Below are 15,964 nucleotides of genomic sequence, written 5' to 3' on the forward strand. Positions count from 1 at the left end.
AGCCCTGCTTCCTATCCAGCTCCCTGCTTGTGGCCTGGGAAAACAGTTGAGGACAGCCCAAAGCCTTGGGATCTTGCACCTGTGTTGGAGACCTAAAAGAAGCTCCTGGTTTCTGGTTTCAGACTGACTCAGTTCTGGCCATTGTGGCCACTTGGGGAGTGAACCAGTGGATGGAAGATCTCCCCCCTCTGTCTCTGTTCCTCCATGTATGCACAACTTTCTGTAGAAGGACATTATGACCCTGGAAGGTCAGCGAGCACAGGATTACAATTGATTGGATAATATTTGTATGATAACAACCGAATGGATACCTTTTGTATAACTGATTGGATATCATTTATATGAGTTGAGTGGACAGATGTGAATGAGAACCCTTGGTGGAATATACAAAACAAAAGGAGTTCCAAACAAAAGTATAGAAACGGTTGATGGGTTTGTTGATAAGCTCAATACTCCCTCCCTTATCCCATATGACCCTCAGTGTATAAAGTCTGATGCCACTAATAAACTTTTGACCATCAGTCAGAGTCCATGCGTGTTATCATTGGCTCCATGCACCAAGTCCATCGCTGCGGGACAGCGACAACTTTCCAATAAAAGATAAACAAATCTTTAGATTAAAAATAAATAAATAAATAAATTAAAAAAAATATATATATACACACATATACATACTAGATGTGGTAAGCCAGATGTAAGAGTTTACCCATTGCATGACCCCACAGATATAAAATTTCACATAAACGATTCTGTCTCTACGGAGACAGAAAGCAGACTGGCAGGGAGAGGCAGGCAAGAGGTGGTTGATCCACAGATTTTCCTTTGGGAATGATGAGAAAGCTCCAATATCAGATAGTGGTGATGATCTCACAATACTGTGAACGTACTAAGTGCATATGAACAGTGCCCTTTAAAGGGCTTAAAATGGTGGGTTTTGTGTTATATGAATTTTATCATAATTTAAAACGAAAGAAAAAAAGTCTCAAGCCCTTCTCCAAACCAAAGTCTTCAGGGCTGGGCATGGGACACTGTCTCTGAAAGTTCTACCAGAGGCTACAATTAGGAAGCTGGCCCAGTCCCAGACGAAAGATCTGCATCAAGAGCCACAGGTCTTGGGGAACTGAGCGGGGACCATTCAGGCCTGATGTTGCAGTTCATACACTGGCATGTACTCCACAGTGCCCCCTGCTAGACAGCAGGCTTGAGCCCTCCTAATCCAAGGTCTTGACTTACATTCATCTGCATATGCAATAACTCTATGTGGAATGACTGGCCCAGGTGCAAGTGATGTGCAAGTGATTGGCCCAGGAACAAGTGTGTGTTTTCACTTGAACCAATGAGAAAATTAGTCTGGAGTTTTGGCTGGACTAACAAGGAAGACATCAAAAGCTGGCCAATGGGCCTGAGGTGGTCGCGCAATGATTTCAAGGGACAGATCTGTGTGACAAGGAACAAATGCTCAAATGTGGGGGACAGAGAGGCTGTAGCGGGCCGGGAGACCCAATAGCCACAGTTCCTGGCAGTATGCAAGGGTGACAGAGGCAGCCAGCCCCACATGGCTTCATGGGGTGGAGGACTCCCTGGGGGTTTGGTGCACAATGAGGGGATCTGAGAACCAGGCTTGCTCTCGCTGGAGTCACACAGAGAAAGCTCCTGGCCCCCAGCAGGCACTGGGCAATCAGCGGCTCACGGGCCTGTCCTCTGCCTGACTTACCTTGCCGGGAGCGCACATCGTCCCATCTAAGGGGGGGCCCTTCTTGGTCTTGCAGAAGTAGGGGTTATCGGGGTGGCTGCACCACAGCTGCTTGCAGGGGTCTAAAGTCCGGAACTGGAAGAGAGCACAAGCCACCGGCTAGGCCACATCCCTCTGCAGGCGACCTGGGACCCCACGGGGCCCATAGCTTCAGACATCCCCACAGCACTGGCCTGTGACAGGCCTGGGTGGGTGGCAGGCTCCAAAAGCTCTGCCTCTCTGCCCTGCCTGGGCATCTCCTTATGGAACAGGAAGGCTTGGGTGGGCATCCCTCTCTGGATTAGGCAGCTTGGAAGAGCTGGGGTATCTGCTGCCTCTCCCTGCTCCCCTCCTCCCACCTCACCCCTGGCAGGACTGTACTTCCCGAAGCCCTCCCTCTGCTCCTACAGGCCTCCCTGACCTAGCTCTGTCCTCTGTCCCCTGCACTCCACAGTCACATCCTCCATGGCCTCTCTGCTCCCTGGCCTGGCAGCCTTTCTTCTAGCAGGTGCCTTTCCACAGCTTCCTAGCATCTAGAGCATCAGGACTCCTGCATCGCTGAGTCACAGGAGGAGTTAACTCTCCTGCTTTGTTCCTAGGCCGGCCAGCCGCAGCAAGCCTCTGCTCTCCTACCCAGGACACGGGAGGACTTGACAATAACTTTCTTCACACAGTAGAGATCAATGTTAAGTCAGACCCTCATACTCCGAGTGCACTGGGGTGACAAAGGCCAGAGTTGATTGCCATCTCTGCATTTAGTCTGGGGGCACAACAGTTCCTGCTCTGGGCCATGCCTTCTCTGGGCCTCTGCACCTCAGATTCCTCCCCTTTCTCTCCTTATTCCTTCCTCCAGAAAGTCTTCCTGGTCCTGCAGGCTGACATTAGGCCCTTCAGCAGGCTTCTCGCAGCCCTTGCTGTGTCCTGTCCCCTGTGTCCTGCACTTGGCTAGCTCCATGCCTGGACCTGCCAGCTGAGTGGCCGCCACTCCCCTAACACCTACCTGCTCCCCTAGAGGCCTGCCAGGCTGCTGCATGGGCCCTCCTTCCCGGGCTGGAGAGATGCTGCAGGGAATTGTGGGCCCCCACACTCACCGCCGTGCACATCATGTAGCCCAGGCCAAAGTCGAAACGGCACTGCTCATTCATGGAGTAGTGCAGCCCCGGCAGCTGGGGCAGCGCCGGCCAGTCATGGGCGAAGGGGTCATCCCGCAGACAGTCGTAGGAGCTATGGGAGATATGTTGGTATGGCTAGCAGCCAGCAGTGGGCCTACCCCTCCACCCCCCACAGCCCAGCCTCAGTTGTGCTGCCTCACTTTCCAAGCTGGATCACTTTTCCTTGGAGTTAGCTACCAGGACCCAGGCCTGTGCACAGATCAGGACGGCTGCCTGGCCCTAGGACCAAGACCCAAAGGCAGGGCTGAACTCAGGTGCACTGCAAGCTTGCTGCCCCTCCCAGAGTACAACTTAGGCTGAGAGGACCCCAGGGTGGTACTCACTGCAGGTAGCGGCTGAGCTCCTGCTGGCTACAGCGAGACCAGTGGAAGCGGTGGAAGGCGGCCTGCACCAGAGGCGCCATGATGCTGCCCAGCCGCACCTCGTCCCCGCAGCGGTTGCCTTGCCCATCGTGCTCCATGCCCAACCTGCATAGGGAGCAAGCAGATCCAACTGAACTCCCACCTGGCCGCACCCACCTACCGCCTTTCACCTCTCCTGACCTTGGCTGGCCTGGTCTGCCTTAAGCCAGGTAGAACTGACTTCCCAGCTGCCAGGATTCTAAACACCAGGGCCTTTCCAGACAGACAGCATCCAGCAGAGTGTGCCCTCCGCAATCCTGTCCCAAAGGAGGGGCACGGTAAAGGCAGAGGTACCTGCGGCCCCCACTCTGAGGCTCAGAGGATCATGTGGGTGACATGGGGTACAGGGCCCACCCTTCCCCCTTGCCATGAGGGGGGTGATGGTGCAAGGCTGCTCCCACCAGAGTCCACCAAGCACCCTTTGGGCCCTCAGTTGTTTCCTTTCTTTGATTTGAACAAGTGGATCTGGGGCCCACCCTGAAAGGATCTGGGGGATCAGAACATTGTTTCCCACAGCCCTTGTCCCTCAGAGTCAGAGGAGTAGAAGCCATATAGGGAAGGGGAGATGTGGGAGGGGGTGGCCCCAGAGGAGGTGGCCTGGGCCAGCCCCAAGCCTTCCCGGCCACTTACACGTGGCCAGTCTCATGGGCCACCACAAAGGCCGAAGAGAAGCCATCCTCGTGGTTCAGGGTGCAGCTGCGAACAGGGTGGCACATCCCAGTGACAGGAGCGTAGCCTGCAAGGAGACAAAAGGCAGCTCCAGCTCCCAGACCTGGAGCTCCACCTAAGGCAGCCCCAGGCCCCTCCCTGCAAAGACCACTGCCCACAGCTTCATGTGTGCTTGCTCCATGGATCTCTCCATTTGGGGTGGATACAGGCCCAGGCCCTTGTAGGCAGCCAGCCACGTGCTCAAACCACATTAAGGTAAGACAGACATGAGCCCCTCAACCTCACTTCTGCTTTCAGAGAAGCCTCCCTGTTCATGGGCATAACCGGCCTGGGTGGCAGGCACAGAGTCCTGACTATCCTTTGGTTCCCACTGCTGCCCATTCTAGCAAGGTACACCAAGCCACCTGACAACCTGCAAAACCAGACCTGATGTGACGGCCTGGCTTGCTATGTGGGGATGAGATTATTTGGGGCTTGCTTGTGGGGATGAGATTATTTGGGGGGGTCTCCTATTTTTCTGGGGAAGGATTCAGGAAGGTGTCAGGGAGTCCCACTCCCTGGGGTGGGGCTTAGGGAGATCACGATGTGCACAGGGAGCTAAGGAAACCTTGAAGCCCCAGCTAATGCTGTTCCTGGGGCTCAGCAAGAAGGGGCAGAACAGGGGGAGGAGGTCATGGTGTTTTAAGGTATGGCCTGTGACATTAACATGCCAAATGGGCACCAATGCATGCCCTGGTTGTCCACTTTCAATTCGGCTTCCTGCTAATGACTTGGTAAAACAACAAGGGTGGGCCATGTGTTTGGGCACCTGAGCCACATGAGCGACCAGGAAGAAGCCTCTGGTCTTTTGCCCAGCCTGGGTCCAGCCAAGAATTTGGGAAGTTAACCAGCACATGAAAGATTTCTCTCTCTCTGTAACTCTGCTTTTTTTTTTTTTTAAGATTATTTATTTTTATTGGAAAGGCAGATTTACAGAGAGGAGAGACAGAGACAGAGATCAAAGACAAAACACAAAGACAGAGGCAAAGATGTTCCATCTGCTGGTTCAATTCCCAAGTGGCCACAATGGCCAGAGCTGAGCAGATCTCAAGTCAGAAGCCTGGCACCTCATCTACCAATCAGTGTGGGAGAAGAGGCAAAGGTGGTGCCACAGAGAGAGCTTATGGGATGGGGCAATTGTGTCAGCCTGGTCCGGGCCACTTGAGTCGACTCCCTAGTTATGCAGTCAGGGGCTAGGCAGTCAGCAGACAGTGCGCGGAGGAGAGCAGGGCCAGGGGAAGAGCAGTGATGCAGATAATTAGTGAAGGTGGTGGGGGCACGGGTATGTCCATTTCACTCACACACCATACACAGGTGTGTCCATCACACACACACACACACCATCCTCCCCTCCCCTCCATCCCCGTACCTTTACAGAGGCCCTTGGGGGACAGACTGGAGATGAACCATTACATCATGGTGATCAAATGGCTACCTGGACACTTCTCTGAATAGTCTCACAAATTTTTATACAATTTTAAAACTTTTTTTTTTTTAAATAAGATACCCACACATTTAAAAAAAATACACAAATTATCAGGATGCAACAGTGAAACCTCACCAAACGACCATGCTGGACAAGAATCAGCACCTCCTTCTCCAGTTCTAACAACTGCTGCCTTTCCTTTCCACTCTTCTTACCTCACACACTGTCCCCAGGCACCATGTGCACAGGCTTGGACCAGGGGGTGATGCTAAGGTGACCTGGGGGAGCCCTTAGAGGGTGGGGCCTCGTGGGAGGGCTGAAGGCCCTCTGTAGTGCTTGTCGCAGAGTGGGTTCCAGGCACTGGCTTGGCTGCCTGGCTCCCCCTGCAGTCTTCCCTGGGCCATCCACTACCCTTGTGAGAGGCAAAACCATGGGACTGCCTGATCTTGGACTTGAGTTCCCTACAACCACAAGCCAAGTAAAGCTCTTACTGCACCTGTCAAGTTGCTGCTGGGGAATGTCAACATCTGGTCAGCTCCCCTCCTTGACTGCAGGTGTCAGGAAGCATTCCAGGTGCATGCAAAAGGCTACCGGACTTCTACTTAATGAGCCTTATTATATCTATTTCCTAGACACACTGTATATATATATTTATTCATTTGTCCTTTTCTTGCCCTGATCGTGCAGCCCATTTGACAGCATGCAGAAATTTCCTTTGATGGAGTGTTTCCTCCTTTGTAGTAAACTAGAGCTGCTCACTTACACAAGGGCCCACGCCCCCTGGCTCCTTTGGAAACTCACTTGGAGCTGTCGGCACCTGTGCCGCCTGATATGAAACTCCCCAGATCCCAGAATGCAGCTCTTCTACTTTACCACCTCAGAGTACCAAGTGATTGACAGATTAGTCTTGCTCACTTAAAAAAAAAAATCATCAATACAAATGGCTTCTTGACCTCATCGTTAAATAAAGCCATGGGATCTGTAAACAGGAGTCAGCCTCTCCACGCCTGTGTGGATGCACTACAATTTACCTCTTCTCCTGTTGATGGAACTGCGTTTTTCCATCATATGGAAGAGTATTACAATAAACAGTCCCGTGGTCTCTGGCACACACGTCTCCCACTTCTGGCAGGTGCATGTCTAGTAGCTGGAGGGGGCGGCAGCAGCTTTAGCTGACACTGCTAAATTATTTTCCAGAGGAGTTGCCTGATTTATTCTAACCCATGGAGAAGGAGAATTTCATTACCACATCCTCACCAAGATGTGTCATTTCCATCTCTCTTTTTAAATACTTTAATATTAGTTTGCTTTCACCTACTTAAGAAGCAGAATAAGGGGCGGTCCTACTGCTCGCCCAGGATGGGGCTAGAGCTGGGGACAAGACCAGGAAGGGGCGGGACTTGGGCCTGGGAGGCTGGTCCTCCAGCCGCTGCATGGCGGCTGGGGGGGCCCCCCCCGGGATGTGCCGTTTCATGCCTGGTAACCACACAGCAGCTCCCACGCCCACATGGGGAGCTGCCCCGGGCGGCCAGTGCGCCATTTGGCGCTAGGCTCTGCCTGCTGGCCGCCCAGCCAGGGAGCTCTGGGATTTTGGTTCTTTGATTGCTGCTCAGATAGCTCCACGCCGAACCTGCAGTGCTTTGGGGACATGAAACAATCCTAAAGATTTCCAATGACAGTAAATCTTCCTCAGATGAACCTGTAACTAATATGATCTCAACCCATGTGTTTTGAATAATTGTAATATCCAATATACTTTCAAAACCTTGTGATACTCAGAAATGGGGCGGGAGTGCAGAGAAATCTTCCATCTCCTTTGAAAGTGTGGGGAAGCCTGGTAGTGTAACCTATCAGGAACGTGACAGGTAACTTATAGACAATAGATTCAGAATAGCATTAGACAATGGTAAAAACTACAAAGACATACAGGGGGAATCATGAGCGACCCTAACAATCTATTAACATGAGGTCACATGCACAGAATAGGGGGTGCCCCAGAGTGGAGCAGTGAGACAGGAGGAGGCTTGTATCCCAACCCTAGAGACTCCCGGATTCCCACCAAGGACCATCAGTGCAGGCACCAAGGACTACATCACAACTGCCAAAGAGACCAAGGGGAACTGGAATGCCTTCAGAGGCCGAGAACTCAGAGGACATCCCTCCCCCCTTTTGGACCTACTACACAGGATGGAAGAAGCCCAAATCCTTCCTCATAGGATCCCAGGTCATCAGAACAACAGCCAGGAACCCTGAATGGTCCTCGGAATCAGAAGGACAGTAAACTCCCTTCGGGACAAGGGAGAGGAGCTTTCTCTGGTCCTTACATAGTTCCAACTCTGGGTCCCCACCCTCTGCAATGACCATCAGGGTTGCTCCAGAGCCACCCCCCAAACACACACACACACACACACAAACACACACACACACACACACATTCACATACACACACAAATTGGGATAGATAAGCAGAGAACAATAAGGAAAGATTGGTCAGCATAGACTCACACACACCTTACTAGGTAGAACACAAAGAACAAGTACTCCTCACCAAGGTATGAAAGATTTCTCTGCACACCCCTCCTAAAACTGTTTTGCACCTCAATTGTGAAAATGTCATTGAAATAGTCACAGAATGTTATTAAGAACTTACATGTAATTTTAGCATATTGTTTACTCAACACTATGTCAATTAATTCCATAACGTTACATATTGTTGCTGATGGGGCTTTTAATTGATTGGGATTTTTCTCTTTTGGCCCTACCTTCAGACCAGAGAAGGTCTCCCCAAGAAGCCGTTGAACTTCTCTGGACAATAAGATGCTGGACTCTATGCCTGGTATATGCTTACAATGAAGGAATCTCAACTGAACTTGAACTGTGGTTACACAACAAGGTGGAGGAATCTACCATAGGGGGAGGGTTAGGGGACCGGTAGGGGAATCCCAGTACCTATAGAACTATGTCTCATAATACAATGTAACCAATAAAGAAAAAAAAAGCATAATAAGAGAGAGAGGGGGAGAGAGAGAGAGAGAAACCACAGAGTTTTCCGTTCATTGGCTCACTCCCCAAATGCCTGCAAAGAGCCAAGACTGAGCCAGACCAGGCAGCAGCAGAAACTCCCCCAGGGTCTTCTACGTGGGGGACTTGGCTTCACCTGCTACTTTCCCAGGCACATCAGCAGCAAGCTGGCTTGGAAACAGACCCGTGGAAACTCAAGCCAGTGCCCTAACACGGATGAGTGTGTGTTGGTATTGTAAGGAATGGCTTCATCTCCTGCACCACAACACTGGCCCCAGTTTTTCAACTTTAATCCATGGTTTCCAAAAAACCAAATTTGGTTTTCCACCTAATCCTTCAGCTTTTATCATTTCAATGTCCTTCTTTTAGAGGGATTAACTTGCTGCTGTTTGTCAAATTTCTTGATAAAGATGTGTCAAGAGTGATTTTTAGTATTCTTTTTTTTTTTTTAGAGATTTATTTTATTTTTATTGGAAGGTCAGATATACAGAGAGAAGGAGAGACAGAAAAATCTTCTGTCCATGATTCACTCCAGCCACAATGCTGGAGCCGTGCCAATCTGAAGCCAGGAGCCTCTTCCAGGAGGAAGAGCCAGCCTCTTCCCAAGCGGGTGCAGCATCCCAAACTTTGGGCCAGCCTTGACTGCTTCCCCAGGCCACAAGCAGGGAGCTGGATGGGAAGTGGGGCCGTCAGGATTGGAATCGGCTGTCACACAGGATCCCGGCACATAATAAGACGAGCACTTTAACCACTAGGCTACCATGCCAGGCCCGTGATTTTTACTTTTCTTCATGAATGCACTCGAGGCTCTGAAGCTCCACCCGGCCACTGGGCTGGCTGTCTCCACAACTTCTGCTCCGACACTGTCATCATCATTCAGATATTAATGTATTCTGATCCCCAGTGTGACCCATGGATTACTCATTAACTGTGTCACTTAGTTTCCAAACATTCAGTATTTCTTGTCTTCCTTTTCTAGTTTCGCTTGGGAATAGTGTCTCTGTGAGGTTTTTGATTTTTCACACTTTGCTAGGTTTTCCCTGTGGCCCGGCATCATCTGTTTGGACATGTATCTATGTGTACTTAGCACTATGCATTCTCTAATGTTGTGGTGTAGCATTCTGTCTACACCAAATGGGTCAAGTTGCTTAGTTCAAATGTCTACATTGTTACCGATTTTCCCATCTGTTCTACTTACTGAGAAAAAGACACCTATATCTCTTCAGTGGGGATTGTAGATGTGCCCATTTCTTCTTTTAGATCTGCCCTTTCATACAGTTTAAGTCTTTGAGTGAAAGTTCAATTTGCAAGGGTTGGAAACGTATTCAAATCTGTTTTCCTGAAATCTCCAAATACACATGAAGAAACCCAATCTGGTCTTGGATGCTTGGCCCAGTCCCTTCCCATTTCACCACCCCTGGGGTGTGGCGGGATTGCCAACACTGGCCTAGAGGCCCTCACTGGACACTCCTTCCTGGGATGGGCCAAGTGCACAGGTGCATCTGGCAAAGCCAATGGCTCCTCCACCACGCTCCTCCCACTGCACTTGCCCCCCGATTCCCCACCTGAGGGCAGCTCACCTTGCATGCCCGATGGCCCGAAGTCCTGCCGAGTGAGGAAAATGGCATGATCGTGGTACTCGTCGTGGTCTGTGTCTGGCTTCTGCTGCAGGTAGGCCCAGCGGCAGACATTCTCCAGGCTCTGGGAAGGGTTCCCGATCTCGATGAGGCTCATGGACTGCAGGGAAAGGGGAAGGAGAGAGGAGGGAATGGTGTGGCCACTGGGGTTGGAGAGACAAGGCTCTCTGTCCTGGCTCTAGCAGCTCAGGACAGGCCTCCCGCTGGGCTGCACTCTCCTGAATAAGGAGGGGTTTCCCAGCACCTTCACAGGAAGTCCCTGCTGGGTTCTCAGGGAAGACACTGAGCCCAAACTCCTAAGCTGATTCACACAGTCCCTTCACCTTTCTCCAGGTACAGGAGGGCCGCTGTATCAGACCCCTGTACTGAGTGGGCCCTAGGTAGGATGTAGGTGCAGGGGAACCAGAAGGCCCAGTCAGACCTGCAAGCCCGGAGGAAGGGGGTGAAGGCCTTGCCTCACCTCCATTTAAAGGCATTTACAAGGCACAAAACAAACATGATAAAAAGGAGCTACACATGACAGAACCACGGGCCGGCCGTGTAAGGGTCAAGGCCATAAACTAGTGATTCCCACAGGGACCACAAATAGGAAGCCCCTGAGACAGTCCCACACAGGTGGCTGAGGCTGGCCATGGACTCCTCCTCCATTCCCAGGCCTGTGCACCTGCCCTGCACAGTGGAGCACTGGCCCACACTCTCATTCAGCTCGCACTTACGTGAGAGACAGGCAGCCGAGGCTCAGACAAGTAGCTTGTTTCGGGGCGTACAGACAGGGAGAAACTGAACTAAGAACCAGGATGCCAGAAACCCAACTCTTCCTCTGTCCACTGTCTGAAACACTCTCTAGAGCACATGCCAGGCTGTCTCAGAAGGGAGGAGGTGCTTCTCCATCCCAGGTATTTTGATTTCTGCTCTTATCGCCTGTCCCCAATCAGCTTGTTCACTCCCCAAATGGCAGCAGCAGGGACGCCAGCTGGGTCTCCGACACGAGCAGGGGAGCTGTGCTGTGCTAATTCCCCGGGTCCTCAATGGGAGGAAGCTGTAGCTGGGAGCCAGACGCAGGAAACCAACCTAGGTGCCCTGATATGGGATGTAGGTATCTTAATCACTAGGCCAGACATCTGCCCCAGCATCTTTTAACTCCATTTGCTCATCTATTTTTTTTTCAAGTTTTACTTATTTTTATTGCAAAGTCAGATATACAGAGAGGAGGAGAGACAGAGGAGAAGATCTTCCATCCGATGATTCACTCCCCAAGTGACCATAAGAGCTAGAGCTATGCTGACCCAAAGCCAGGAGCCTGGAGTTCCTTCTGGGTCTCTCACGTGAGTGCAGGGTCCCAAGGCTTTGGCCCATCCTTGACTGCTTTCCCAGGCCACAAGCAGGGAGCTGAATGGGAAGTAGGGCTACCAGGATTAGAAATGGCACCCATATGGGATTCTGGTGCGTTTAAGGTGAGAACTTTAGCCGCTAGGCCACCACACTGGTCCCTCACCCATTTTTTTTTAAAAAAGTCTGCTCTTATATCAGCACAAAGCAAAATCTGCCCTCCACATCTGCAGATTCAGCCAGGTGCAAACTGAAAATAGTTTCATCTGTACACGATGGGGGCGGGACAGGAGAGTGAGGCAGGTAAGTCACATCTTGAAATAGACTCCAGAGCAAGGGAGGGCCAGGCCTGCCCTGTTTCTAACACCCCTCTGGCCTCTTGTGAGAACTGGCAGCAACCATGACAATCGACTGAATCTCTCCCGTGGACCATCGCCAAGAACCTTGCCACAAGGGCCATCACCACCTCCTCAGACTCCCAACACCCAAAGTCTCGGGCAACAACCACATCTGAGCCATAGCAGCAGTCAGGTCAGACACTGGCAGTGCCCAGGTCAGAGGGAAATTCATTCCCTTAATCCTCACCCAAGTACCTGCATCCAGCCAAGCCTGAAGCCTGCCCAGCATGCCGCTGCTGCGGGACACAGGTCAGCATTCAGACTTACACATATGGCCATGAGCAGGACCCAGGGCTCCTCGCCAGGTCAGGCAAGTGGGACTGTCCCATGCGGCCATCTGCTTCCCAACACAATAGACCAGGGAGACAGTGAGAGGTCTCACATTCAAGACAAAAGCCACAATTTTGTAACCTAATCTCAATTGGTTCAAACCCAGGGATGGGGAGCCTTCCAGGCCACAAGCTCCCAAAAGTAGGGCTACCAAGACTGCCTTAAAGACTGCCTGAGACTTGAATGAGACGGGTCTCATTCAAGAAGTTCCTGTGACTGGCATGGGGGTACAATGTGTTAATGCATGACTTGTAAATGTTGGCATCCTATAGTGGAGCTCAAGACCCAACAGCTCCACTTCTGATCCAGCTCCCTGCTAATGTGTGGGGAAAGCAGTGGAAGATGGTCTAAGTACTTGGGCCCCTGGCAATCACCCACATTGGAAACCCAGATGAAATTCCAGGCCTGCGTTTGGTTTGGCCCAGCCTCAGTCACTGCAACCATTTGGGCAGGGAGCCAGCGAACTGAGGATTTCTCTCTCTCTCTCTTTGTAACTCTACCTTTCAAATAAATATACTAAATATTTTTAGAAATCTCTCTTGTGACAAGAGGTGGTTGTGAGTTCTGTTGTTATTCCTTGCAGATATGAGAGCAGAGCCATGTACTTCCTCCTTTGTGGAGACCAGGGATCACCAGCCAAGGGACCAGCTTTGATGTCCCACTCCAAGAAAGGACAACTCTGGCTACACACTCCAACATCAGGCCCAACAGGCAGGGGATGCAGCCAAAGGCAGAGCCAGGCACAAGGGGAGGTGATGCCAGCAGGCTAGGGCCAAGCAGAAGCTTCATCCACTGTGGATGAGCTTCCTGTGGACCTGGGAAGAAGTTGCAGGCTGGATGTGAGGAGATGGAAGCCCTATACCTGCCCAGGTGTGCTGGCAGGGCCCTGAGGAGTCCTCCCCGTGGGATAAGGAAGGGCAGCAGCAGGCAGCAGTGAGGGCTGTAGCAAGCCATGGACGCTGTCAGTGTCTACCATCATTCTGTACAGTGGTAAGTCTGTTCTGCATAGCTCAGATGAGGCTCCCTGCCTCCTACATGTCTCCTAGCACCTCCTCCCTGGAGACCAAGGTTACCTCACAGGAAACTGCAAAACAGGGCCAGCAACAACCCATCAGCAACCACAAAGGGCAGGTCCAGCCAGCCGTTAACTCTGGGTCTATACTAACAATCCTACTCAACAGCAAATGTTGGCTCTGACCAAAATTTACTCTGTGGACAGAACAAAATCCACAGCTGGCCCTGACCCCTGGCTGTATCCTCCATCCTCCTCGAAGCTGTGTTTTAGCTGTTTGCTACAGCCTTACAGTGCCACGGGGTACAGGTTCCAGAAACCCCTGCAGATACAACAATCTACAATGTTCAAGTCCCTCATTAGAAATGTTGCTTTTGCTGCCAGTGTCATGGCATAGTGGGTAAAATTACCTCCCATGGTGTGTGATCCCATATGGAAGGCGGTAAATGTCCCAGCTGCTCCACTTATGACCTAGCTTCCTGCTAATGGCACCAAGAGAACCAACAGAGGATGACCCAAGTGCTTAGGCACCAGCACCCATGGGGGAGACCTAGAGAAAGCTCTTTGCTTCAACCTGACCCAGAGCTGTCTCTTGGGGCCATTTAAAGGACCAACCAGTGAAGAAAAAGCGCTCTCTCTTTCTCTCTCTGTAACTCTGGCTTTCAAGCGGAGTTGAGTGGGGCCAGAATTGAGAGTTGTTCTGATAGAGCAGTGATGGGTGGCAGCATTACTGTGGAGAAGGTGCAGGACGAGGGTGGGTGATCGGTAAGGGTGGCGTTGGAGCCATAGCACCTAGGGGCCACTGTGATGGGGTCGTCTTTGCTATACAGATCTTAGCTTGGCAAGAGGCTGGCAGCTTTGCTTTGGGCAGCTCTGCCGCTTCTTAGGGCACAACCCTCAGAGGTCATCAGTCCAGGTTCACTGTCCCAAGGCCTAGGGCGGCCTGGTTCCTAAGACCTGACACTGGATGATCTTTTTCTGCCTCTTGCGTTGGGCCTGCCCTGCATCCCGTTGCTCCTCCCAATTCTGGGGAGCTGCTGATGCTGGCTGTGTGCTTGCTCGGGATGCCAAGGTCCTCCCAGGGACAGCAGACCAGGGCGAGTCACCTCGGGACAGCTGGGGCATATAATGGAGGTCTGTCTGGTTGTGGACAGGAAAAGCACCAGAGAAGAAAAAAACCTTAATTCCATTTTCTATTTCTTTAGAATTTCACTTAGAGAGGTAAGAGTGTATGCAAAATGAGCACCCCATCTGCTGGTTCATTCACCAAATGTTGGCTACTGCTGGGGCTGGGCTGGCCCGGAGCCTGGAGCACAGTCCAGGTCTCCATGTGGGTGGCAGGGCCTAGCCACATGAGGTGGCACCTGCTGCCTTCTGGCATGTGCATCAGCAGGAAACTGGAGCCAGAACTTGCACCCTGGCACTCTGATGTAAGCTGTGGGAGTCTTCATTGGCAATCTTCTCACCAGTCAAAGGTTGGTCCCTCACCAGTGTTCTGCAGTACCCTCATAATACGTTTTCCTCTCCCTATGTGTCTGTGATGACTTCCCCTTTTCATGTAGAGCTTGTCGGCTTCTCTCTGCCACCTCTGAGCTATCTCTTTGTCGCTCTCATGCTCTTGCTCTTTAGGGCCACTGTTAAGTAAGACAGTGATAACTGGAGGGTAAGCACAGGGTACAACAACATCTGAGCTGGTGCAGGCGGCTCCTGAGTGGCTAAGGGTGGCTAGCACTCAGCCAGGACACGCTGTCAGAAGGCTGCTTTGTGACCTGGGAGAGGCAACACACAGCTACTGTGAGATGCCACCACCCGGCAGAGCGGCGCAGAGTTTGTTTGCAATTTCCCATCCCCTGTTTCCAGCCTTCAGTTGACCACGCATGATTGCATCCTTGGAAAGCAAATCCAGCACGTGAGAGAAGTGTCGCCTTGCTCTCATCACGCCTGCCTTCTGAAGTGGCAGCCTGTGAGAGGTGCCTGCTGGGCTGGCGCATTGGGCCAGCAGCCATCCCTGCCCCAAGGGCATCTGACTCCAGGCTGCCCACTTGACTTCAGCAGTGTGTGCCTGTGGAGTCCACCTGCTCTCAGCTTCGCTGACTTGGGGCAGAGGGGGTGGTCAGGGGTGAGCCCCAAGCCACTCCAGGTGTCACAGTCCAGTAGCCCTTTCCCGGAGGGAGCCTTGGGCACCCGCCATCCAGTAAACAGTGGGAGGTAGGCGGCTCCACACTCTGGGATCCATTTCCTGAGTGCCTGAGGATCTCTAAGTCCTGGGGTTGGGGTGGGACAGACATGAACACAGTAGAAGCTCCCAGAACCCAGCCCTAGCATGGCGACTCCAGAGGGCCCAGCAGCCTGCAGTGCAGGAGCATCCCTGTGGACTGACCCTCCCCCCGTCGCCTTCTCTGCCACACCCACTGTGTCTGGGGTCACAAGAACAGCCAGCTTCCCAGCAGGCTTTGTGGGGCCCTCCAAGGGGGGCCCAGGGACACAGGTTTGTTCCCTCTTCCTGCTCTGCACCAATGTGGACTTCGCTGGTACCCCAGTGACTCTGCCACCCAAAACTCTTGTCTGGAAGTCACATCTCTCATTTCCTGGCTCTACTGCCAGGCTTGCTTGGAGCCCAGGTTCCTGCCAGGTGTAGGAGGGCCTCCCTCAGGGGGTCCTTGTTAACCGTACCAGGGGCCTAGCTGGTGGTCACTGCTCACTGCCTGCTCAGCCCAAGACTGGCTACAAGGCTGTTTGGGGCTCCCAATCCACTCCCCTTAGAGTCACTGACCCCTTGCTTTTGGGTCGGGAGAGAC

At 52.1% G+C, this 15,964-nt stretch overlaps 2 protein-coding genes across 2 annotated transcripts in view; both read right to left on the reverse strand.

The window, feature by feature from the left end:
• The window catches only part of LOC121164484 (MRN complex-interacting protein-like), an 813,414-nt gene that overhangs the window by 158,310 nt on the left and 639,140 nt on the right, over positions 1 to 15,964 (reverse strand). The gene's annotated exons all lie outside the window — the stretch shown is intronic.
• LOC121164323 (A disintegrin and metalloproteinase with thrombospondin motifs 2-like) overlaps positions 1 to 15,964 on the reverse strand; it is a 180,963-nt gene that overhangs the window by 28,072 nt on the left and 136,927 nt on the right. Inside the window, exons 6-10 of the mRNA XM_040992462.1 lie at positions 10,041 to 10,197; positions 3,936 to 4,041; positions 3,228 to 3,371; positions 2,824 to 2,956; positions 1,715 to 1,828 (exon numbers count right to left, since the gene is read on the reverse strand). Coding sequence (XP_040848396.1) covers positions 1,715 to 1,828; positions 2,824 to 2,956; positions 3,228 to 3,371; positions 3,936 to 4,041; positions 10,041 to 10,197 — 654 coding nt within the window. The remainder of the gene's footprint in view (positions 1 to 1,714; positions 1,829 to 2,823; positions 2,957 to 3,227; positions 3,372 to 3,935; positions 4,042 to 10,040; positions 10,198 to 15,964) is intronic.

The sequence above is a fragment of the Ochotona curzoniae genome, unplaced genomic scaffold (assembly GCF_017591425.1).
Source record: "Ochotona curzoniae isolate NIBS_2020 unplaced genomic scaffold, NIBS_Ocur_1.0 contig_1031, whole genome shotgun sequence".
In the NCBI taxonomy this organism is placed as follows: domain Eukaryota; kingdom Metazoa; phylum Chordata; class Mammalia; order Lagomorpha; family Ochotonidae; genus Ochotona; species Ochotona curzoniae.